General features: G+C 40.7%; 1 protein-coding gene across 1 annotated transcript in view; it reads right to left on the bottom strand.

Moving 5' to 3' along the window:
* CUNH11orf49 (chromosome unknown C11orf49 homolog) overlaps positions 1-22,925 on the bottom strand; it is a 142,039-nt gene extending 119,114 nt beyond the window's left edge. Inside the window, exons 1-2 of the mRNA XM_044436918.1 lie at positions 22,827-22,925; positions 2,755-2,857 (exon numbers count right to left, since the gene is read on the bottom strand). Coding sequence (XP_044292853.1) covers positions 2,755-2,857; positions 22,827-22,872 — 149 coding nt within the window. The 5' untranslated portion in view covers positions 22,873-22,925. The remainder of the gene's footprint in view (positions 1-2,754; positions 2,858-22,826) is intronic.
* Positions 22,926-26,485: the final 3,560 nt, after the last annotated feature.

Raw genomic sequence — 26,485 nt, 5'->3', positions numbered from 1 at the left:
AAACAGGGACTGTGGGGATGTGAATTTTGTAGGAAGACAAGGTGACTGAGTTGGTCTCTCTGCATGTCTTGTTTCCACACAGAATCAAATGTCTGCCAGCCTACCAAACAGATTAACAACCCCCCCCCCCGCCCCAAATTGTGGCTGGTTAAAAGTCTGATTCTGCTATAAACCAAGGCATGCACTTCCCATACACCTTGTTTCCCAACAGAATTACTGGCAACTTGAGGGGACGGGGTTGCAGCTTCTGCAAGATTCAAGGAATCAGTGCAGCCCCTCACCTGCCAGTCCCCAAAGTCTGTCCACCCCTTTTAATAAGAGCATGTGGGGAAAATATCTTTCTTTCTTTCTTTCTTTCTTTCTTTCTTTCTTTCTTTCTTTCTTTCTTTCTTTCCTTCCTTCCTTCCTTCCTTCCTTCCTTCCTTCCTTCCTTCTTTCCTTCTTTCCTTCTTTCTTTATTTCTTTATTTCTTTATTTCTTTATTTATTTATTTATTTATTTAGACAACTTATATGCTGCCCCATCGCATGAGCCTCGGGGCGGCTTACAATCCTTAAAATCCCGTATAAAATACAAAAAAAATTCATCAAATAAATAAAATACATAAAATAAAATAGTGGAAACAGCCTGGTCATTTTAAAATCAACAAGTAAACCATTAACAGTTAAAATGGCATTTAAATATATGCAACAACCTTCCAACAGTTATTTGTGCATCAAGCCAGTCACTATCTAACAATGCTGGTTAGCCTTTCTAACAGGATTTCTGTCAGCTTTGCTTCTGTTTACCTGTGATAAAGATACTGCCTGCCCCCATGCCCTGAACTTCTTGCCTCTTCATTTACACTGACAATGATTCCTGCAACACAGCTTCTGCAGTTTTCCAGTGTCTGGCCTTCCTCCATTCTAGTTACTGATCTGAATTTTCAGTCCAACACTTGTTCTTCATTATACGTCAGACAAGGCATCTAAAAAAGCTGAAGTACAGAGCTAGAATAGTGACTAAATGACTAAATATCAATGTTTTCTTATATGTATTTGAAGAAACACAGGATACATTATCAGTTAAGTATAGAACAACTGGAAAATAATTTTAATACATCAAAAATGTATTTATTTTCTTCGGATATAGGCAAATTTTTTATCTGTTTTCTGGTGTAGCAATAGTTGTATTATATTTTATTGTACATTTATAATTTTAGGCTTATGACATGAGCAGTGCTCACATGTTGCATCGTTTTTATTCAGTTGTTAGCAGCTCTGGATTTCCTTTGAGGAAAAGTGCAAGATACATACATAAACACTCCTCATTAGGTCAAATTCAACTTTACAGTTAACAAGCCCAGTGTTGATTTAAATTCAGAATCTGTATCCCACAGACATAGAATTATAATAGAAAATATTTAAAAGTCTGTTGATACACAATGCTCAACATAAAGTAGACAATTCATAGACAAAAAGGACCATACAACAACTTAATAAAATTAATCCATCTGAACAGTGTGGTGTCCAAGGATCCTTCCATCTCCAGCAGAGCAAACCAAAAGAAAAGAAAAAGGGAAAGAGTGAAGAAAGAAACAATAGCCAATTTAAAAAGACTGAAATGGATTATTGAATTCTGGGTTCTCATGATGTATGAATGCAACAAAGCATGGTTAACCACAAGCAACCCAGAGAGAGACACAACTGTGAGTTGATCATGGGTTGTTTCACCAGGCTATAGCAGTGCAATTAAGAGCAGGTAAGAAAACAGCCAATCTATATGCCAATACTACAGATCTGTGAAGACATGTAGGATACAGGGAAGAAACAGGGGAAAGAGGGAAACAATCAACCTAGGAACTGCAAAGATAAACCATAATTTGAGTGCTCATCTGCCAGTCAAACCCTGGTTAACTATGGGTTAAGCAAACATGGATAAGCATTATGTGTGAATCAAGCCATCAAGTCTCATAAGCAGTAAAAATGCAGAGAAATAGAAAAACATGAATGCATATTGGTGCATGATTCAGAAATACAACTTCTTTCAGAGCTCTAGTCTTCTGATCAGACCACTTCTGGTTCTATTTATCCTGAGTTGGCTCCAGCAAGCTTCCAGTTGTCACTTCAAGCTCACTTGAAGCCAGTTCAATGGAACAAAATTGGGGGCAAATTTTGTTTGGTCTCTATTTTAAGTGAAACAACCTAATTTGCAACTGATGGACTAAAATGAAAATCAGAACACAGTTATCAGTTGGACTGCACATATCTAATGTTCTGGTGTTGTTCTCAGTGCAAAAACTGCATGCAAAAAGGCATGTTAGGTAAAGTTGCATACCAAAATAAATGAGTATTTTTGTGGGGAATTTTATAAATTGAAGACTGATGTGGAAATCAGAACTTATGAATGAATATATGAGAAACTGACACGTACTAGAAACTAGCTAAGAGAGAACTATTTTATAATTGGCTTCTTTAAAACCTATGTGATCCTCTTCTGCCAAGGATTAGCAGGTGACATGACTTAACATTTCTCAAAGCATGGCAAGCAGAAGTTGGTTATATAGATTTCTTAAATAAATTGCATTTCTAAGGCTCAGTATGGAGCTAAGTTGGACCTCACGGTTCACTTAAGTCTAGGTAAGTCATATGTAGAGACTAATCTTATTTTATAGCCACAAATTAATCAGCATGTTTCTCCATTTTCTGTGTGCAATGGCTGCTTCCAGAATCCACTTACAGGCTGAATCTACAGATGGAGTCCTGATATACTTACTATTCAGTGAAGAATTTGGCAATACCATATTGACTAATATCTTCTTTGCTTTCTAGAAGTTGGCTCACTGCATCTTCCATATATGTAATGACATGTCTTTGAGCTGAAAATAAAAAAGACAGAGGGTTCAAGGCAGCTGAACAGTTCAGAGTCATGCAAGTCTATAGAATTATGCTGTACAATCATCCTTTCAATAAAGCATGTTCTTCTGTACTTTATCTGTTCTTCTGTGTTTACCCTATTCATGGTGGGGCCATACCTATCTATCACCAATCTCTTTCCACATGCTTCTCATTATAATTAAACACGTATAGACTCACCAGCCTTATTTATGTCTCTTACATTTTGAAGATGGAAGGAATGCATTATGTTATTCAATTAGTCAATCAATCCTATTATGCTACTAGGCTAGTCAAATGTGTCCTGTCCTATCCTATCTAGCATAAACCATACGTGCTCTCTCTGACATCTTGCGGTTTGGCAGCCTTCTCTCCATGTCATTTCTTCAGCCCACTATTACATGCTAAGGCTGGATTTACAGGACTGTTTTTCACATGACAGTAGCAAACACTGCATTGCAAATTATTAGGTGTAGATCGGTCAGTTAGTATGGTCTGGATAAAGGCAAAGTGCCGAGAATGGAAAAGTAAGTACACCTATGATGACACAGCAGACAAATATGTACTTCCAAGTTGAAATAAGTGTTTGGTGAGTGTCCCATTCTGCATCTTCAGAAGAATTGAGTATATATGGTTTTAAATGCTGTCTGTGATGGTTTCTCATGTTGTGCTTACCCAGATCAACTCCCACAGGGTCATTTATTTGATGGCAAAAGTATGGTTACAACCAGGCAACCAAACCCATGGGTGGGGGGGGGGGGTAATGGGAACAAACTACCAATTTGCTAGGAAAATGTGACAAAAACCTTTTGCCATGACTACCAAGTGTGCCTAAGCACCTGCCAGTGCCAGCCTTCTGCAGGTACTCAAGTGGTGACTGGAAGTGGTTGGCACTGGCTTACTGCCCTCTCTGCTGCAATTATAAGCCCTTTTCTGCCTGCTCCAACTTTTTTTTCTTAGCACTTTCTTTTCAGAAATTGCAAAAGCCATCTTTACAGCTGGGTTTCACAATCTTCATTTTGACAGCCACTGAGAGCCCCTTTAAAGTTCTCAAGTGCCCATTCTTAGGGTCTGTCAATGGCTACCAGAACTCTTTTAAATTATGTATTTTTGCACAACCTGGTATGGACTTTTTAAAGAACATGTACTGATGTCTGTGTGTGAGTGTGTGAGAGAGAAAATCCCCCACTGTTCTGATAAGTGCATTTTAAAGAGAGTCAGACTTTTGACAGCTAGCAGTCAAGGCTCCCTTTCTCAAGAAAAAGGCGGGGGGATACAGTTTTGCACTTTTCCAACCACCTAGAATCTTGGAACAAAGTCCATATTGTTCCTTACTCTGAGGACCATCAGAATGAGAAAGAAAAAGGTGAGGATCTTGCCACGAATTTTATGTGAATCACATCACCCTTTTTTTTACCTCTTACTCCCACCTACTATCAGGAGAACCCAAGGGGATAAAAACCATTTGGATCCTCTCTGAGGCAATGACAAGCATTTTTACCTGCTCTTTAGGACACTGCCCCAGCCAAGGGTAATTCAAATTCCTACACTCAACTTGCACAATTGTACAGTCACGTAAGTGTGAATAAATTTAAAAACATACAAATGCATTTATGCATGCATACATTCACACACAATTAAGGAATGGTTTCGCCAGCCATCACTTGGACACTTTGAAGGGGCTGTCAAAATTGGGGATTATGAAAGTTGGCCAGCAAGTCAGCTTTTGCTATCTTCAAAAGGAAAAAATAAAGAATAAACAGAAATAAGTCATGGGAAGCCAAAAATGTCTTGCAGTCACAATGAGGCAGAGGGAGGCAGGTCAGTCCTGCTACAGTGTCCTCCTGGACACCTGTGGGAGGAGTAAGCAGAAAGGAGAGGGACGGAAGGGGCCAACAACCACCAGTGAATCCAGTTGTCTGCTGAGCTCGTCACAGGTTGTTCACACAGCAATCAACCCACTGTGGCGTATTGCCAGGACTGCTTGTCATGATGTGCAAATGCACCCACTGTCAATAACTAAGCATTGCAACCTTTTAGAATGGGGAGGAAACTTCACAAAAGCCAGGAAACTACCAAATGGTATTTGGAGGAAAAGGGCTGGAGTGGGGGGTATCAACCCTGGGGAACCCTGGGGTCAGATCAGGACCCCAGATTGTAGTTGTGCACCATAGCTGAAAGCAGCAGTACTATCAAAGGCTCACTTTAGAGGCACAAGTCTGCAACTGTTAAACTACAAGGAGTAATATTCTCTAAGAAAACAGTAGAAGGAAAATAACTTTCGCATAACAACGGCTGATGAACTATTTGTTTCCTTCCAGCTTACTAAGAAATATATCATTTCTCCCTCTCCCTCTCTTCTTCACCAGCACCAAGTCTGCCTCAGAGGACCCACAGCTCTGCAGTCCACTTTAAGTGGGTGAAATCTATTAGCTTATACATTTGGGACTTAATGAGAAGGACTTTCATCTTGGTGTGTCTGACAGGTGGGAAAGGAGGGTAAATGGACCCAAGGAGGGGCCTAAAGAAGATTAGTTGCTACTGGGCACTATGATTCAAACTTCAGATGGCTCTGATTGCTATCTGGGGTTTTCTCTGTCTAGAACATTGTTAGTACAATGGCAGAATGGGTAAAGCACATCTTGGAAAACACCTTGCAGCTGATAGACTGTGAGCCAGAGATTCAGAGATACCATCTGGCAATAAAAGATACTGGGTGTAGCTTTATTTAATTATTTTAATGCAAGGGAATAAAGTTTAATTTATGTGAGTGATTAAAGAAAAATAAGTCTGCGCACCTGCATTGCCCCAGGGAGGAACAAGTCCTGCAACTCAGTCAGTCACACTCCTAAAAGCAACCAGGTTTTCATCTTCTTCTCTCCCTCCCTTTTCTCTGCATGCCCAAGTTCTGTGCTCAGTGATCATTCTTCCAGAAATGATCTTAGCTTGTAAGAGCATTCATTTGATCCAAATATAACATCCAATAAATAGTCCTGATCTCTCACCTGCAAAACTCTATCCCTATTGCAAAAAGCAGCATGGGGGGGGGGACCGCAGAAAAGAAGATGCTGCTCTTATTTGGTTTGATCCTGTGCCTAAACTCTGAGGCAGGAACATTAGTGAAGTATTACATGTGCAGTTGATATAATGCATACATTTGTTACTTTAACAACATATAATCTGTACTTAAAAGATTTTAATCACCAATACACACTCCAAAAATTCAACATCACAAGGGGAAACTTGTTTGTACAATACGACTTCTGCTCACATAACAGCATCTTGCTGTCCTCTCCTCTCCACTGCAGTTCCCAGCCTATCAGACCAGCGGCACACATGGGAAGTTGCAGGAGGAAGATAAAATGTGTTCCACCAACAGTTCCTTTCTGCCGCTGAAATGACATTACCTGATCCAAGTCATTATATGAAAGCTCACATGATGATACAGTGGTAACTGTCAATGTCAAGAATTCCTAATCATTTCTTATTTATCTGAAAGATATTTACCCTGCTTGCCAAAGTAGGTTCTCAGAGTGGCTTACAAAGGTTATTCTTAAGATAGCACTTACCGTGAGGCTGACAATCTAAAGGACACAAATGAAAAGAGAAATTGGGAGGAAAGAAAGAAAAAGCAAACACATTGTACTACTTGGTTCCAGTGTTTCTGTAATGACCAGCTAGAATGGAAACGATTTGAAAAAAGGACAAGCTGCTCTTCCTGCACAACTGATATTGTCCTCAAATTCCTTCACTCCTATTGCAACTTGATGCAATGTGTGCAGGTCAGTTTATGTTCTAGGGTTAATCGTTAAGAGGTCAAAGTAACAGGAAGTTTTACTAAAGAAGCTGGATATTATAACATTGAGTATATGATGAAAGGAAAAGAGAAATAAATTTTAACTCAGGAAATGGACATGACAGGCAGAAAAGAGTAAAGAAGGGAAAAAGCCCAGAGGAAAGAAGCATCAGAGATGCTGAAAGTGGAAAATTAATTGAGAGAGCTGGACCAATAACCACTATTTCTTGGATAAGGACTATGGATAAAAGAGGCAGTTAGGTTAGTGGGATATATCTATTCCCTTGTTATGCTATAACTCATACCATATATACTTGCGTATAAGAAAACTCTTGAAACCAGAAATAGCGAGGCAAAAATCGGGGGGCTGTCTTATAGCCCAAATGAAAATTTGTTGTCATACAGTAGGACCCCTGTATCTATGAGGAATAGGTTCTAAGGCCCCCAGCAGATGCCTGAAACTGCAGGACCCTTAAAATATATATATATATATATATATATCTAGGCACTCTATTTGGGGATACCATGCTCTTTTGTTTCAGCAGTAGCCAGCCTCACTCGTGTCTCTCAATGGATGCAAAGACTCTAGAGATATTTGTGGGTTTTTTCTAGAGATATTCATATTTTCCCCCTAAAGATATTCACATTTTTTGTCAGAGATGTACTTGCACATACTGTTTATAAATGGACCCTTGAAATCAGAGATAGCAAAGCAAAAATTGGAGGCTGTCTTACATGCCTGACACGAGAAACACCAGAAAAACAGCCCAAAATACAGTGGTACCTCAGCTCACGAACGTCTTGGTTCATGAACAAATCGGGTCACGAACAAAAATTTCTGAAAAATTTTGACTTGGGTCACAAACACCGCTTTGACTGGCAACCAAGATCGCAGCCATCTCCCCCCCCCACCCAAGTGGGGAGATGGCCACGATCGCAGTTGCTTTCGTGCAGGGAAGGCGTGCGTGATCAGAGACGCACTGCTACAGGAAAGACGGCAGCAGCAAAGTAGAGCCGTGGGGGAGATGGCCAAGATTCCGCCTGTCTTTCCTGCAGGAGTGCGCCTCTGATCAGACAAGCCTTCCCTGCATGAATGGAACTGCGATCGCAGCCATCTCCCCACCCCACCCGAGTGCGGAGATGGCCACGATTGTGCTGGGGGGAGATGGCTGAGATCACACCCATCTCTCCCTCCCCCAGCGCACCATTTGCACCCATCTCTTCTTCCCCCAGTGTGCCTGCGATCATGCCCGTCTCTCCCTCTTATCCCCCAGCGCGCCAGGATGATGGGTGCATGCTGGGATGATGGGCAACTGCAGGGATGACAGGCGCGATCTCGGTCGTGCTGGGAGGGGGGGCGGGGAAAAGGCTGCGCTTATGCTTGGGGTGGGGAGGGGGAGATGGCCATGATCTTTGTTGTCACTTTGCTTCACATTTTTCTGATTTAAAAAAAAATACAGAACGGATTAACCTTATTTACATTGAACCTTATAGGGAATTTTAACTTGGCTCACGACCAATTTGGGTTATGACCAGAGTCCTGGAATGGATTAAGTTTGTGAGCCAAGGTACCACTGTATTGATCTTCTCTTATACCCTGGTATATACACTTTTTTTTGTCCATTTGTTTTTTTTAACATTTCTCTGTTCTCATTTTACATTAATAACATGTAAAACTTGTTTATCTGAAATGTTGTAATCTTTTGCTGATTATCCACCCAACCAATTCCCCCACCCCCCCGTCAAATGTAGATCATTAAAACATAAGAGAATTTTGAGGCTGGTTTGGTGGAGGCAGCCAGTTACAGATATTTCCACATAGTGGCAGTAAATTAAAGGAGTAGTAGAGAGGTTGTATTAGTATTAGATAGGCAGTAGATGAACATGTTCTGAACTATGAGAATTCTAATAAGTATTTTATAATATAAGCAAACTGTTTGGTTATGCTGTTGAGCAAGACTTTGGGGCAGTGCAGATAAAGACTGGAAAGCTGGTAGGACTCTGATTATTAAAGCACAGATCTGAAATGTGAAGTAATCACAAGGTTCTGTTCCTCTAAGGCAGTGGTCAGCAACCTTAAACACTCAAAGAGCCATTTGGACCCGTTTCCCACAGAAAAGAAAACACCGGGAGGCACAAAACCCTTTTGACATCTATAATGAAGATAACACTGCATAGATCATTTTTTACCTTTATGCTATGTATAAAAAAACTATAGCGTGTTGCATTTATGAAATCAACGAACTGCTACAGAGAAAACAAATTTTTATTTCTGTATGCAACAAAAACATTTTGAACTCCAAAAAAAAGATGCTGGGTTGAAGGTTACTTTCAAATAAAATACTCAATGTCTATTTGAATCCTCCTCATATTTATGAAATAAAAAGCCGAACTTAAATTACCCACCAGCAGCAAACCAAAATACCATCTGCTTCTGTGTGCCATCATCCTTTCATCACATGTACTGGAGGGTCCAGGTGGTTGTGACACGTATTTTGAGCCACAGGAAGCTGCAATAGAGGGATGAAAGAGCACATGCGGCTCTGGAGCTGCAGGTTGACAACCCAAGCTCTAAGGTATATTAACCTAGAACATCAGGGTTTGGACAACTGATACCTATCCCCACCAATGTTTTTGGATGACTACTTATATAATTCATCACCATTGGCTACACTGGCTGAGAGTGATGGGAATTGCAGGTGGAAACATCTACAAGGCCACAAGTTGCTCACCGTTGAAGTAGCTGGAGGTACTTATCTATTTATTATACGACACATTCATAACTAATGAGAAAGCTGCAATAATCAACCCCTGTTCTAAGGAAACAGCTGCTTTCTAGATTGAAATACAAGCTCAGTCTATCTGAAGGTCCTAATTATAATTTTCCTGGCATTTCCCAGTATTTTCTGCATTTCAAAAACAGTCACAAGCTATGGAGCTCAATGATGTGTTTTAAAGCAGGTGGGATTATACCTGGCAAGACTACAAGGGTTCTGACTACCTATTGTTTAACAAGAGCAACAACAGAAAGGTGATTTCTTCTCCCCTTACACAGTCCTCCTTATAAAAAAATAAATCATCAGGATGCAGGAATTGAGAAAGTGAAGGAAAATACCAGGATCAGATATGTGTGCAGACAAGATTGCAAGCTCAGCTGTGGTACTAAACAAATTCTTGGGTTGAACATATGCTCAGTGATACTCTGTCCCTTAAACTAAGGGCATGTCTTTCACCTCCCCTGCACCTTTATGCCCAATGCCACTGTTTGGTGAAATATAATTTTTAAAAGACATTGTAAATCAAAAATTCTGAAGACTCCCCACAGCTGACAGATTGTCATCTCATGTGTTTCAGCCAAATAGATGTCAGGATTATAGTACAACTGTGAGTAGTTGCTGTTCTTTTTCTCAGTAAGATGAGAGAAAACATTTATGAGAGAACTAGAGTTTGAGGCCTCGTTTGCATGTAACAAAACCCCGGAGTGTGGGTTGTCACTGAATCATGAAATGTTGAATCATACAGTTGCATGCATACCCTGTGTTATAATTTAATGATGAGCTGTTAACCATAAACACCCCATGGTTTTTTGTTGGGTTGTGAATGTTGCATTTCTTTGCTTCTTAACAACTCATAGTTACACCTAGTGCAAGGTTCACATACAATGGCAATCCTTGATTCAATCCATATTCTGAGTTGTCATTACATTCAAGTCAGGTCTCTGCATGTGTCCTCCCCCACAGTTCTACTCAGTGAAATCCTACATGGGCCTACTTGAATGTAAACCACATTAAGTTTAACAGGACTTGCTCCCAAGTAAATTATAGTATTACAGCCCAAGAGTGTTCAAGCATATACTGATTAGAACAATGGAAACACTGTTAACAACTTCTTCAAAGATGGAGCAGGTGCAGAAATTCCAATGATAGGTCATGCTAAAAATAATACTACATATATAGTTTTGTTTCAGGTACTATTTATTCTCAAGGCTTATCGTAATAATTCATTACATCTTATAGATCATTTTACAATGGTTAATTGTGAAGTCATAACCTTAAGATTAATTTTTTAAAACAGTCAAGTCAAATGAATGTTGTTGAACTCTACCTTTTCGGACTGAGTCCCAGTCTTTTTCTGAAGAATAATCTATTTATCTCACCATAACATCTTCATATATATATTTCCTGGTAACTACAGGAATGATTCCTGGCACTACTTGACTACTAATCAATTAAGAGTTTGACAACCTGTTTGGAGCATGCATAACTGAAACAAATAAAAATAGAGAGATATACTGGGTTACTGCACATTAAATATTAAGCTTTGTTTATGGAGATTCAGTAGTTTTAGCCACACAGGTAGCACCAAACTATGCTCAATCAAAAGCTGTCTTTGTGCACACACACCCAGTCCTACATGCTGGCTGGGGAATTCTGGGAGGTAGAGGACACAAGACTGCACCCTTAAAGTACTGACATCTTCCAAGATAATTTTGTTACCCAAAAATAAATAAATAAATAAATCCACACTACAGGACTCTGGCACAACAGCTTGTCTACCCTATGGCATGGAAATGGTCTTGACACAAATTAAGCCTCTTTAAGGTACACCATCTGAAATTTCCCCCCTAAGAAGTCCAGAGTGGACATATATCCTATTTCATACCTCTTACTCCTACATTCCCTTGGTGAAAAAATCTGGCTGCTCATCTCTCAGGTTCTCCTTGCTGAATGCTGGGCATATCAATCTTCCCCCATACTTAACTAGCCCCAGTTAAGTCCCTCCTGCCCTCCTCCATTCTACAGAAATAAAATGGTCTTTTCTCTATGATTTTTTTTGTCATTTATCATCAACTTCCTTAGCGATCCTTGCTATGTATAGCTAACTCTTGAATTTTTTAAGATTCTCTAATTTGGACTTTGAGTACACTGTTTAATTTTTAAATCCTACTTGGTCTCTCCCCATCTCTAATTTTAATAAGAGTTCTTAATTTGAAACTTGCAGTTTGACTGAACAACTTAAGGATTTTTCTCCTGTATAACAGACCATTCTTTCATACTACACTTTTACCAAGGAGAGGCAAGGAGGAAAAAGCTGAACTCATCAGTGGTGACTGTCAAATTAGCTGGTAGTTGCCCCATCCCTGATAAAGGCTGGAGTTCTCCTTGCTCAAATCTAAGAGCAGCAGCAGCAGCAAGAAAGGAAAAGTATGCCAAGATGGCTCTCCCTGCAGGGCAAGGCATCTTTTCAGACTCTTCTGTTCCTATCCACCTGCTGGGCATTACTGTCTCTGAGTGAATATGGGGAAGACAACTGCAGATAGATCAGAAATGTGAGTGGGGTATACATGGGTCAGATTATTTTTTTCCAATCAAGCACTGGGCAGATATTGGGATATTTCATGCAGTATAGAACACATCACCATTTTTAAAACCCCAAGTATGCATTGACCCATGCACTGAGTGGAGTGGAGGAAAGATCCACTTTCAGGCTTCAAGCAAGGTAATGATGCAATAAAACCCTTAATCTATTAAAAGCTTGACTGTGGTGTATTCATATCACAGTTTTTCAATTGTAAGATATCAGTGGCTCTCAGTAATTTTATTTAAGTATGCGGGCTAGCAGTAGAGCAGAACACATTCTTTCTATCCCTTTAATATTCAGGGTTTTGTGCCAAGAATTTAAAACTGTTTTTTCAACTTTGGAGCATGCCACTACAATTTGGTCAGTAATACATGCTGCAAAGAGCATATTATTACAATGCTTCATCTTCTCTATATTTTCCCCCCTTTAAATTGGGTTATTTTCAATATTTTCAATATCTTCAAATGTACATAGCCAGGCTACTATGGTTGACGCTCTTAAAATATGTCTTGCCACAAAAGCTACAGTTCACTGAACTATTCAAGCTGTCAGGCAACAGAAAGCAAGAGAAGGACATACCCAAGAGAGCTGGGCTGTCTTGGCAGCTCATGCAGTTGTCCCATGCTGGCAAAGTTGAAGATACTGATAGTAAGGAACAAGCTGCACTGAATAACAGGATGCATTTTTCTTGGTTCCACTCCTCACTAACTGAGACTGCTATCCTATGTCCGCTTACCTAGGAGTAAGCCTTATTGATGTCAACTGGAACTTACTTCTGAGTAAAGATGGATCATGGTTTTACTGTACTGTAAAAATACAAATATGTGATACAGTGTATCAGATTTACCATTTCCTGTTTCAACCACTGAGATTTGGCTATTTTAGAGGTTTGGAAACTGAATTCCAGAATTGGAGGAATTCAGTTAAAAAACACACACATGCTGAAAGGCAGACTAATATGCACCTGACATGTAGCCTTTAAAGAACATGAACTTTTGTAGCTAAGTCTGTTTGCTTTGAAATTTGTCCTACAGATTTCAGGGGAACTTCCCCAAAAAGTGTCTTAGGATTCTGATTTTAAATTATAATACTCAAAGTACTGGCTTCAGACCCAATAAGTTATATGCCAGTATTTCGTTTCAGTGCTTCGTAGACTGCACATTTGTTTACCGCAGTCAGGTGTGCTATCAGAAAAGGTGAATTCAAATTGTACAAGAAAATATGGTAAAATCTTACTGTTGTTATGTTGTTATTTATTATTTATTATATTTATATCTTGCTTTTTCTCCTTTCAAGGAACTCAAGGCAGCCTACATAATTCTCCTCTTCCTCTCAGTCTTATCCTCACAACAACAACCCTATGAGATAAATGTAGTGAGTGGGCAAGGTACAAACTCTTTGCAGACTTTCAAGAGGAGGGGGAGTAAATAGGAAGTAAGGAGGATCAAAGGGGAGGCAGAAGTTTTTGAGGCCCCTGCACCACTGCCTGCAGTTTCCCAGGCCAGCTGTGAGAGCAGGCACATTTTGGAAAAGATGGGAGGGGTCTCAGAAGATGCGGAAGAGCTGTTGCGGTGCCTGTCCCTGATCCTATAATGAGCATCAGCAGAGCTCAAGTACCCAGTTAGGGTTTGCTGGCTGACTCTCCACCAGTGGAAGCCACCTTGAGGGTGGAGTCCAGAGTGTTGCTGAAAGGGAAGGAATGGGGAGAAGTTCAGGTTCAACACTTCGTACATTTGCAGAGGCTTAAGGTTCGGTTTACTAGAGGCCTCTTAGAGTTGCATTATCTTGTTAGCTGTGAAACTTTATTAGCTTTATGCCAATAAAGATCTGCATTGTAAAGAACCATCTGGTATTTTGGAAGAGAAGAGTAGGGTCTGGCTCACAACAATAGGTTGGGCTGAGTGTCTGTGACTGGCCAAACGTCACCCAGTTAGCTCCATGGTTGAATGGGAACTAGATCTTCTGAGTCCCCAATCCTACACTATTAACCACTATACCACACTGGGTCTCTCTTGTGTCAGCATCATTGCTCATTTTACTCCCATTAGCCAAGTGACGTGTCCATCTCCCAGTTTACTTTTGCAAACAAGGAGCCAGTGTGAAAGTACAAAGAGGGAGAAGGGAAGACGCATAGGGAAACATTATTTTCATTTAATAAAATCTCTGGAGTGTCTAGCAAGCACCAAAACCATGAAGGTACATTCAGGAGGGGAAAGGAGAAACTTGTCTTAGGACTGTAATAGACCAATCAGGAAGAGGTTGCCTATGGTCCATAGGCAAGAATGGGGAAAGGAAGGGATTTTGTTCACAGGGGCTGCCAAGATGCATGGTGAGGCCACGAGGATAGAGCAGGGATACAGAAACCATGCTACCCAGGTAACCATGTGATCACCTGGCCAGTAAGTTAAGGCAAAAATCCACATACCATGGAGACAATACACGGTTGTGCGCCATGTCATAGTAATCCAGCCAAATAAGATTCTGACTTTTCAATATCTTACAAACATTCGTTTTAACTCTTGAGAGCAACACACACACATACATGGGGTGTGTGGGGGTTACATATCTTTCTTTCACAGAACAGATTCTTTCATACCATCTTTTATATTCATCCCAGAAATTGCTATATATCAAGAGCAAACAAGACAAGACAAGCAAAAACCCCAAACAAACAAAAACACAGCTAGTGTATGCCAAAACCATTTGTCACTGCGGGATTTTGTGACTGATATTTTGTTAATACCAGTACCACTATTTAGAGAAGCTGGGGGGGGGGCGCTGTTCTCTTTGGCAAAATGAGTTGGTCTAGCAAGTCATTCCCCAGATAGAGTTACAATGCACGGTATATACTACTGATCTAGGACATGTGTTGTGAGGCTATACAATCTGGCAGTATTTTACTACTAAGGACAGCATGGGTCAAACTGGATCTAAATTAAGAACAAAAGCATTTCTCAGTCTTGAGCTTTTGAAAACAAACACTTGTTTAACTAGCATCACAATGGGAATGTACAACCTTTACAGATGGCCTTCTTGAAGCTGCTGTGTAGCCTGGCTCCAAGCCTCTCCCTTTCTCTTTTATATTTTGTGTCAAATACAGATAGATTGCTCTCCTCCATGATAGCAGAACTGGTAACAACAAATCATTCCCGCTGTGAGAAAACTACTGCAGTACAAGCGAGGGTGGTCACCACCTATTTGTAGTAGCCATCTTCTTGTGCTGAGCCTCTCACTCTGTCTGTATTGACTGAATCCACATGCCCTGACAATGCACCATGAGGAACAAATCACAGTGGATTATCATGTCTTCCAGACCCAGTTCAATTCACCTACAGCGGCTTGCTTGACTGTTTCAAACAACCACCCTGAGAAACTATGATTTGTCTTACCCATGGTGGATTGCATGCCGTTCTAACCCAGATGATCAATTCCACCCTGGATAATGTTCAGTGGCCAGTGAGTCTCTTGGCAACAGCAGCAAAAGCACCATGCTGCTTTTCCTGAGGTCAACATGACCACCATCAAGGCCAGCTACCTACAAATGCCCAGCAGCACTTCAAAATGGTTTGCTGCCCACCCTGTCACAATCAAAGCCCTTTTCAGATTCCCACATTTTTTTTAACCATTTTGCACCTGGCATTTGGGAAAATGCAAAAGTGTTCCTCCTACTTATTTAGGGAAAATATTTTTGATAGTATGGGTCCCCTTTAAAGGGGCTTTTTGACAGTGGGTGTTTCGGGACTGGTATATATGGTTGTATATGCAATTGTGCAAATGTGGCTAAGAAAAATTAAATTGTCTAAAATGCATAATTGTTCAAATGAGGCAGGGGTGGTGTAAACGATTTATGTCAGCCTCTGTCAGATTTTGCAAAGTGCTGCTTGGGAACTTTGAGCTGCCAGATGCTATCAAAATGGGGATTAAAAAAGCCAGCTGTCAAACTAGGTTTTCCAATTGTCAATGAAAAAGTTTACGGTATAAAAAGACACAGGGAGTAGAAAACAACTGGCAATCACAGCAGGATGTCTTCTGTAAAACCGCCTGAAGGTCTGAGAGGGTAAAGATGGGGAAAGACTAGAAAACCCACAATGATCTTGATTGTCTGTTGGCTGCATCATGGGTTGTTCACAAAACAACCAATCCACCATGGCTTATTGCTAAGGTGGATGGTCCTGATAAGCAAATCAACCGATAAAACCTTCAACCTATTTGCGTAGGATCTGGGCTCTATGTCTCTTACTATCTTTGACCCTCTCCTCTGCACACATTCTATTTTGTCAATACCTTCTTAAACTGCAGTACCAAGAACTAGACACATTTTCCCCCTAAGATTCTTTTCATATATATGACTATTACTTTTGCTTCACTTTGCCTTTTCTATTTGTTCTCTCCAGACCATTCTTCACATCTTTCTAGCTTCAAGTATTTTGGGCATTTATTAATTATCACTCAGGGTTTGATAGAAGTGAAGTTAATTGCATTTAGGTTCTGTTGAAAACAACAACATGAATGGGACATGAATCATGGCTTAACCTTCCGCAATCTGGTACCCTTCTGATGCTTTGGAGTGCAATTCCCATCAGCCCCACCTAGCATGGCCAATGGCCAGAAATAATAGGAGTTGCAGTGAAAAATATCTGGAGAACACCCATTTAGGGAAAGATGATCTAAATCCTATTAATATGACTGGAAAATAAGCATACCTAAGTTTGCCTGGATCTCGCCCAGAGTCTTTTTAGTGCCACTGTAACAGCAATATTACTAGGTTTCTTTAAATGAAATATATATTATTTCTATACTCATTGCCTACCAAACAGCTAAGTGTATAAAGATAGGGAACTGGACATAAAGGAAGGTAAAGCTATGACTGCTAGAAAGCATCAAATACATCTGCAGTGCAGTGGAAGTTCGTTTTTATGCCCTAAGAGTCAAGGGCTCTTGGGCTGGTGATGTCAGAACAGTGCCATTCCTCAGCACTTCCTTTTCGTAACAGAGCTCAACATCTCTTACATTCACCCGTCTCAGGCTTTAGAAAACACAGAGCTTTCCTGGCAGGAGGCTCATGTTCTCACATGTCCACAGCTGGCACCAGATTAAGGAGAAAGGATTTTGGTAGAGAGGGGAAGGAGAGGAACTTAACTCAAGAGAGAAATAATTAAAAGTTTCAAAATTGCTCTAAGAAAAGTAAGCCTTCAATTAGATCTGGAGTATGAAAACAGTTCACTGAAAGGGTAGTACTTCATCAATGGAACCAAGAAACCAAGGCAAAGAAATACAATCAAACCTGGTGTAGCAGAGAATGTGAGCTAAGAGCCATGAACTCTCAAGGTGGCTTTAGGAAAGCCACTATGTCTCAGGTACACATGAACAATATAGAATGCAGAACTGTGTGTAAGAATTATCTATGTGGAGTGCCTTGTGGATACTAAATACTAGTTTTTAATTTTATTATTAATCAAGTTACAGTTTTCATCTCTGCAACATATTTGATTTCAGCAAGCAAGCTTAGACTTTAAACACACAAACTGCACCTTCCTCTCCGACCCTATCTTTGGCCACTCAAAATTAATTGCTTTTATTTCAAAATAAATATTTTAAGTTTACATTCAAGTCTATCTCTTTGACAGTCATCCTTGTGTAGCAACGTTCTTGAAGAGTGTTCAGGTTGGTTCAAGAAGAACCAACTTTCCAGACTGGTTACATTTGAGTAACTTTTCTCTTGAGGGTACCTCTGTTCATGACATTTAAGTAACACGGAAGGTTAAAGAAGGAAGCTTCAGCCTGCACTGATGGGCCAACTGCAGTACCAGTAAGAATTAGTTTTTAAAACAGCATTTTGTTGTAAAACAGCATTTGTTGAACACAAATCTCATAAATTACAAAACAAAACATCTAGCATTGGAGAACCCAGGTGCCTCATGGCCAATACATCTAAAAATCTTAACTTTGTTCCAAAGCCTAGAAATATGTCACGTTAAACAAAACATATACAAACATTGCAAGACAGAAGGACATAGGGGATGCTCACTACAACATCGGGAGGCAGTGTTTAAAAGCACTGATTTGACCTGCCTGGCTCTTTTTGTGGGTGTTGGGAGTTTAAAGATAGTCTGCCCATCCCAAAAGAGAAGGGGCTAAGCTCAGATTTCTTCAAAGAACACCTGATACCACAGCCTGGGGCAACCAACAGACTTCTAAATAAGATTAACATGATTTGGTTTCTCTTATCACAATTATCTATAGTCCCCCAGCCAGATAATGCTATTAAAAAGACCTTGAGAAACACAATAAAGCACCTGGAGAAAGGCTGCTATTCTCTCCAAAGAATTTTGTTTAAACAAATGTAGACCAATGCCAAAAAAGAAATTCAAAAGCACTTTCCCAAACATTGCATACTTGTACTGGATTCATATTAGTCAAACAAGCCCTTAGTCAACAGCTTTTGTGAAAACCATTAAACTCCTGCTCTCTCAATAATACACCTCTATATATTAAAAGATACTTCCGCATAAAAGGTACTTCATATATCAAAGGGACTCAACAATTCACACAGCCAACATTTTCCTTATTGTAATAACAGTCTCACTGCCTTCCATGCACAACAGAAGTATCAGGCAGATTAATGCAAAAAGATGTTTCAATCCGTTCCTAAAACACATTGATTTGAATGTAGCCACAAGAGGTTAAAAAGCAGCAGCAGCTAACATAAGCAAGTAGATTGAAGGCATCTACTATTTTGGGGGTGCATACTAGGTTTCAGTTTATACCTGAGAGTTAAAACCAAATATGAGAAAGCCAGTGTAGTGCAATGCTTAGAGTGGTAGCCTAGGAAGACCTAGGTTTAAATTCCCACTTGGGCATGAAGCTCTCTGGATGATTTTAGACCAGTCACTGACTCTCACCCTATTCTACCTGACAGGGTTGATGGGAGGATGAAGAGGAGGAGAATCACATCTGTTATTTATTAAATTTATATCCCACTTCTTTTTTTTTAAGTGACTTTCATTATTCTCCTCTTAATCTTCTCTCAGACTTATCCCCACAACAGCAACCCTGTGAGGCAGGTTGAGCTGAGAATCTTCAACTGGCCCAAAGTCATCCTGTTGGCTCCATGACTGAGCAGGGGATAGAACCCAGATCACCTGAGTTCCAATCCTACTCACTTAGCCACTGCAGCACACTGGCTCTTTATGAATATTACCTTTGGGCTCTTTGAAGGAAAATACAAACAGTGTAACAAACCAATAATAAAACTAAATATTCAGTCTTTAGGAATAAGTGGCCAAGACTGTAATGCTGGGAAATTTGAATGCAGTGGTATAAAGTGGCATATACTTTTTAAACAAGGAAAGCAGCAAGGCAGCTGCAGCCAGGGAGATTATGCCATCAGCTGAGTGATTTGAGCAGATTGTTGGTGTAGCCCTAGCCCCAGCCTCACTTTTACTGAGAGGTCTTAAGTTCCAGGTTCTGAGGGAAGGCAGAGGTGACTCAGCCAAGGCCACTGAGCCCTTGCCATCAATTCGTGAAGAGACCTACCATCAGTCTGAAAGAACTCTAATTTTTCTGATCATTGTATGTTTTTTTAAACTGTAAACCACCATAGAAAAAAGACAGCATGTGCATGCATTAATTAATAAAATAAGTAAAATAAAACCCACGGTATCTTTACATGATGGTGGTGAAGTCCGCTCGGAATGATTAGGAAGTACAGTAATCCTAATGTTACAGCTTTGTAGTCATAACATTTGTTTAAAAGGCTTATGTGGGCCAATGGACAGTGTGTTGGATTTGGATCTGACTTCATCTTCCTGCTGTGCCACAGAATTCCTGGGTGGTCCTGATCAAATCACAATCTCCAAGCCTTCGTTCCCACATATAAAATGTGGGAATAACAGTAACAAGCCTCACAGGGTGGTATTGTCAAGGCAGAAGAGGGAGAACAAGCCTATAAAGCATTCAAGTAATAAATTAACCAGATTTACACAGGGTCTAGGAAGATATGAAGGAGCTTTCCCAGACAACCGAACGACTTCATACAGAGGCTTGCTTTTCGTTATTGGGGCTGATGTTACTCATTTGTTTAAGACAGTAGCTTTTGAATGGGTTCCAGCAAACCATGGGGTTCCTCAAGAGCTTATGGGGAGTTCATGAATAGGAAGATCAGTACTGGCAGAGAATCATACCTGGAGGGCAGCTTGTGCAACAGTACCAACCTTCCCATACAATGTGCAGCCACAGGGGAATATTTAATGTTGAATGTGTGCTATGGTGCAGAATCATTGCTCTTACAAACTTGTGTGCAACAGTATGTTAATACTTGCAGCTAACAAAAAGGTATGGGTAAGATACTGAGGCTGAGTGATTGCTGGCTAAAACTGCTTCCCTGCTTGGATGCTAATGCCCCAAAATTGGCTTGAACTTACAGTACTGCAATGAGTTGCCATACAGAACATGAAGGGAAAAGGAGGTGTCTAGTACTTTTAATGAGGCAATTGGAGAAGCAAAATATCCATCCCAGACAGGCTGGGTTCCATTAAATGGGCAATTAAAACTGCTGTGATAACTTTGGTCCATGCTATATGGATACTTTCCCTTTTGCAGAGATGCCAACAATGTTTTTAATGAAGTTATCACAACTTTGATGTATCATATAACAATCAAATATTAACAACAAATGGTCTGAAGTTAGCATGGTATCTTTAATCAATTTTGCTGAGAAGGGGATGGGCAAAGGCTGATCAAAGAAAAGGTATAAAAGTGAGGAGACAGAAAGGGGAAGTTAAGCAAGAATTATCACATAATAAGCTCCAGTTATGCTGGCTTTTGATAAGAAGGCTTTCAGAGAAGGACTCCTTGGTTAATTGACTCCAGAACAATTTATCTAAACATCATCAAAGCCTTGCTTAAACTGACCATAAATGTTCAGGTCCCACTTCCATCTGAATATAAGAGGCCATCCCTCTTCAGTTAGGTTGCAGTGAGCCACCATCACTTAAAGTATCTGCTGTTGTGGTTTGTGCCTTGTGGGAAATTTTACCATATTATGTGGCTGTAGACTAATGTATTATACATGCAATCAATAAAACTGACTTGTACCTTTTCCCTTTTGCGGTCTGGATTTCTGTTCCTGAAACAGTCTATATAAACCCAGTGGATGGACCCTCACACTAGCTAGTCTTGTGTTTACATGAGAACACAGTAACGTCCTAGCCAATACTCTTTGTGAACCTGTAGCATTGTGCTGTACAAGTATGAGCCAGGAAGTTATTTTATTATTATTTGATGTTTAGCCCACCCCATTAGCCACATGTCTCCCTGGGCAGATTACAACAATAAAATAATATATCTCTTCATTCAAATTTCACTGTAAATTTATTAGGTTTACTTGTGTCTCTTAATCTCAGCCTCCCAGTCACAATAGAATATAACAATACTAGCATACCTTACAAGGTTAATGTAAAGATTACAACAATCATATATATGAACCACTTCTGAACACCAAGACTATGCTTACACATGCTATTTATCTGAAACATGCTAGAGTATTTTTTGACTTTCAGGGGTACAGCAACTCCTGGTTTAGTGAAAAAGGTTACTCAACTTCTTGCTAAAAAAACAAAACAAAATTATATATGACAGTGCATAGTTGCTAAAGTTGGGAGATGGGTATTAAAACTGCAATCCTCCCAAACCCACTTACTCAGGAGTAAGTCCCATTGGACACAGGTTTTTACTGGAAGGCCTCCTTCACTAGCTCATTTGGAACAACTTCTCTGTCTTCTTTAAACAAAACAGAACAAAATTGATACTGAAGGATGTTTAATGTGGCTGCAAAGAACCCATTAGCCTATAATGCTAACTCACCAGAGAACAAGATGATAACTTCATTGGAAGAGTCAGCCCTATCATTTGGCAGAGTGGCAACCATCTGGAACAGATGTTGGAGGTGGGAATCAGCAGTCAGTATTTGGAGGGCAGAGTTTGTATGCCATCTGACTTGCACTGCATTCCCCACCTGCAGCTAGTTTGCTGCCATCAGGTATGGTAGAAGATGCTGTTCTATTGGCAGTGTTGAAATATAATCGAACTGCCAGCCTAGACAGTTTATATAGGTGTAATCTGGTGTGGGGGATGGGCAATCTTGTCCTTAGCCTCAGGCAGAAAATGTTTTGGCCTAGCCCTGGCTGCAGTACACATTTGTATTGAGCATGTAAGGATTACTATATGTATATGAAACTATTACATATAATTAATGAGTTGCTACTTCATTGCATTTCCTTTTGAGAATAATGCATTATAAAAATGATAAAAGAAAGCTCAGATAGACCTGGCAGATGTCTTCAAGCAGCGTAGTATATTGCCCTGGTACCTAAAGCATCAATCATATGCTCAACCAGGGGAAGGGATGGTGATGAGGAACCTACAGAAAATTCAATTAATGTTGAAAATTTTGATCACGGTTTGGTTCAAATCACCGTCCCACCCAGGATGCGCTGCATAGTGCGGATGGGTGAGGAAGGTCGTTTCCCCTCAATCTCAGTTTCTAATCTGTGCCACGGAGCTAGAGAAATACAACTAGGGGTAGTAGAGAAATGGAACAGCCATCATAGCGAGGGAAGCAGGGAACTGAACGTGCGCACACCCCTCCCTGACTGACAGCCAGCCTGCCCGCATCCCCACCCGCCTTTCTCCTTTCCCCCCCAAAGCTCGCACAGGGAGCCGCAGAGACAACCCTGGCCCTGCGGCGAGAAGAGAGAGTCCACCTGCTCTGCATGCCACGCCCGCCTGAGCCTCACCCAGATACTCGAGCCCCGACTGAGAGAGGCGATCTGCGTTCAGCATCGTGACCACGCAGCCAGCCCTTCGCCACCGCCTCTTTTCCTAGCGGTCTCCAGGACACCAGACGCGGCGGTGAGGAAAATAGTCTCCGGCCAGAAACAAAGGCCCGCGCAACGAGGGTCCTCGTCGCGGGAATGGAAGCAAGGATGTATACCCGGATGTGTACCCTCTCTGGCGCACCCCTTTCCTTCCCTTCTACCAGATGCCCAGGTGCACTGCGAAGTCGCCTTGAGGGTGCATGTTTACATGGGGGGGGGGAAGCCTACAATTCCCAGAACCCTCCACCGAGCATAGCTTGCTGGGGAACGCCGGGAGTTGTAGGGCTTTTTCTCCTCTCTCTCTCTCTTCCTCCCACCCCCGGTCTAAATACGCAGCAGACTATGCTCCTAGTATTGGTTGTTTTAAAAATAGGCTTTGATTTCAGAACTCAGTGCTCTACAGAAGCATTCAAGAGCACCAGCTATTGTCTTTGGAAATGTTAGATAACAATAGTAATTTATCTCTCTAGTTTTTACTATTGCATTTGAAAAGCGTTGAAGCATATCTATGTTTACAAGTACAGCTCTTAGGAGCTAGATTTGTATGATATAGCAGGCATATATATCTGAGAAAGCCTGATGGGGGAAAATCTGTTTTCTTGTTCATAGGAAAGTTACCTCTTACACACAATTTAATTGTGTTTTAATTTCGCAGGAAAGAAGGGTTTGTAAATAAATATGTATCTATGGTATCAAGGACTACAGTCCCTCTGGAGTTCCTAGTGCCAGATAAAATGTTAATAGCTGATTCGATGCTCTGCTACCTCCACACAGCAAAGCACAGGGTTGGAGAATTAAGTATTGTTAATATAACGTAAATATCAACTACCTCAGATATGCGGATGATACCACTCTAATGGCAGAAAGTGAAGAGGAACTAAAGAGCCTCTTGATGTGGGTGAAGGAGGAAAGTGCAAAAGTTGGCTTGAAACTCAACATTAAGTAAACTAAGATCATGGCATCCAGTCCTCTCACTTCCTGGCAAATAGATGGGGAAGAAATGGAGGTAGTGACAGATTTTATTTTCCTGGGCTCCAAGATCACCGCAGATGGGGACTGCAACCAAGAAATTAAAAGACGCTTGCTCCTGGGGAGGAAAGCTATGGCAAAGCTAGACAGCATACTAAAAAGCAGAGACATTACCCTGCCGACAAAAGTGCGTATAGTCAAGGCTATGGTTTTGCCAGTTGCAATGTATGGCTGTGAAAGCTGGACCATAAGGAAGGCTGAGCGCCGAAGGATTGAGCCCTTTGAATTGTGGTGCTGGAGGAGACGCCTGCGAGTCCCCTGGACCGCAAGGTGATCAAACCGGTCAGTCCTAGAGGAGATCAATCCTGACTGCTCTTTAGAAGGCTAGATAGTGAAGATGAAACCCAAATACTTTGGCCACCTAATGAGAAGGAAGGACTCCCTGGAGAAGAGCCTAATGCTGGGAACAATAGATGGCAAAAGAAGAAGGGGATGGCAGAGGATGAGGTAGCTAGATGGAGTCACTGAAGCAGTTGGTATGAGCTTGGGTGGACTCCGGGGGATGGTGGAGGACAGGAAGGCCTGGAGGAATGTTGTCCATGGGGTCGCGATTGGTCGGACACGACTTCGCGACTAACAACAACAACAATATAACGTAACCTGTGTGCACGTGCTTCACATGGTATAACAGGACAAGCCTCTGCCCCAAGGAGATTACAATATAAACAGATAAGAACAGAAGAACAGGAAATAATGTGGAACGAGGGGAAAACATGATACCTGCATCTCCTCCCATATATACCTGCCTGAACAGTAAGATCACTTTGGCGGTCCTTCTCTGGGTGGCTCTACCAAATTGGATGAGTTGGATAACTATTAAAGAGGGGAACTTTTCAGTGGGAGTGTTCCAGCTGTATAATGCCTTCCCCAGAGAGGCTCACCCATATTGTGGCCTTTTCAGCACTGTAATGTCTCCTTTTTATTCACCCATGCTTTTTTGTCTTTTGTGTTAAAAAAATCACTGACTATATTCAAGATAGACATTGTGCTCCTGCTGTTTCTGTTGCAGTAGCAGGACCTACTATGAGTGTAACAGGAACTAGCACTTTTGACATCAACCTTAGACATTTTTTGAATGGCATGGGTTAGTGGAGCTCCTTTTTGTAAGCTCTGCAGACCTGCCTCATTTTGGAAACAAGAATTTGGCTCATTCTGGTAATGGCAGAATTTCCTTGCTTCCCACTGTACTAGTAGTGAACCCCAATATCCTGCAGGCTGGGTTGGGTACTGACTGCCCTCCATTAGAACATTTTAGATTCTTATACTGTTGTTTGCCTTTGTTGGAATATATTTGGATATATTCTGAAGCTGTTGTTTTTAAATATAGGTTTTATGTTATGCTGTATTGTAATTCTTCTGATTTATGGCATTAACCTCTATTCCATAAACTTCAGCTATTAGCCTATATGGAAACAAATAGAGATGTAATACACGATTGTTTCAGTTAAGCATGTGTAGTCTAAGCTATAGTTATTAATAATTGTTCCTGTCTCCTTTGGGTGATAAGGACCACTCACTTATACATGCAACGCAGTGTTAAATCTACATTTAAAAATTACATTTGGTAGTTTTATAATACTCTTTTCTTTGGCTTTTTTTCTTTTCTCTTTGCCTTTAAGGACCAGCTAAGAGGATAAGATCTTACTTTTGGACACAAAGCCCATTTGTGGTTGTAATAATGATAAGTTTCAGTTCTACTGGCGCCTGACTGTTAATGACTCAAAGGAGAACTAAATAAAAACAGTATGTTGCTTCTGGAGCCCTTCGCACACTCTACTCTGCTTATTATCACTTCCCCATCAGCCTGCCAGAGCCTCAAGTCAAGTATTACAAAATCTATTGCAGAATCACCTGCACTTCTGCAAGTGAGGAAGTTTATCAGGGCTTAGTTTCATGATAATGAGTTGATTTAATGAAAATTGTGCTGTTTTTTTTAAAATAATCCTCTCAGGAGAAAATCAGCCTGAATCAGTATATAAGCCAGCTCTGCATTTGAGGGTCAATCCACATTACATGCCTTTTTAGGCATGTCAGGAAGAGGGTTTCATGGAATAAAATCTGTCAGGCTCAAAGTAATCCACCAGGAGACTCATGGGAATCACTTGAAATTCTTGTGCTCATAGACTAGCCAGTCATGTGCAGCTGCTATCATAAAAAGGATGAAACGTTTCCCTCTTTTCATTTTCTTAAAATTATTTTCATGCTGCCTTCAAGTGGGGAGGATACATTAAGAGTATGTAAATATATTATATTACTGCATATCTACATTTTTGGTTGTTGAATGTGTCATATGGAGTGCACAGTCCTCTATGAAGCAGATGTTGTGTGGTAGTAACAGTACTTGACAAACTGGCCAAGGGCAGGGAGCTGATAGGCTCAGGAATGCCAAGTGCCAATTACAATGTTGATTGTTATGTGTAACACCTCTACATACTACCACAGTGAGCACAGTTGATCACAGGTTGCAGGTCAATATGCCATCACTAGTCTTCTAAAAGAGGATTTAGCTATGCCATGCTGGCTTGCAGCCTTTGTTCATTATGAAGTTC

The sequence above is a fragment of the Varanus komodoensis genome, unplaced genomic scaffold (genome assembly GCF_004798865.1).
Source record: "Varanus komodoensis strain SLA01 unplaced genomic scaffold, ASM479886v1 scaffold3, whole genome shotgun sequence".
NCBI classification, from domain to species: domain Eukaryota; kingdom Metazoa; phylum Chordata; class Lepidosauria; order Squamata; family Varanidae; genus Varanus; species Varanus komodoensis.
This window is presented reverse-complemented; position numbering and strand designations above follow the sequence as displayed.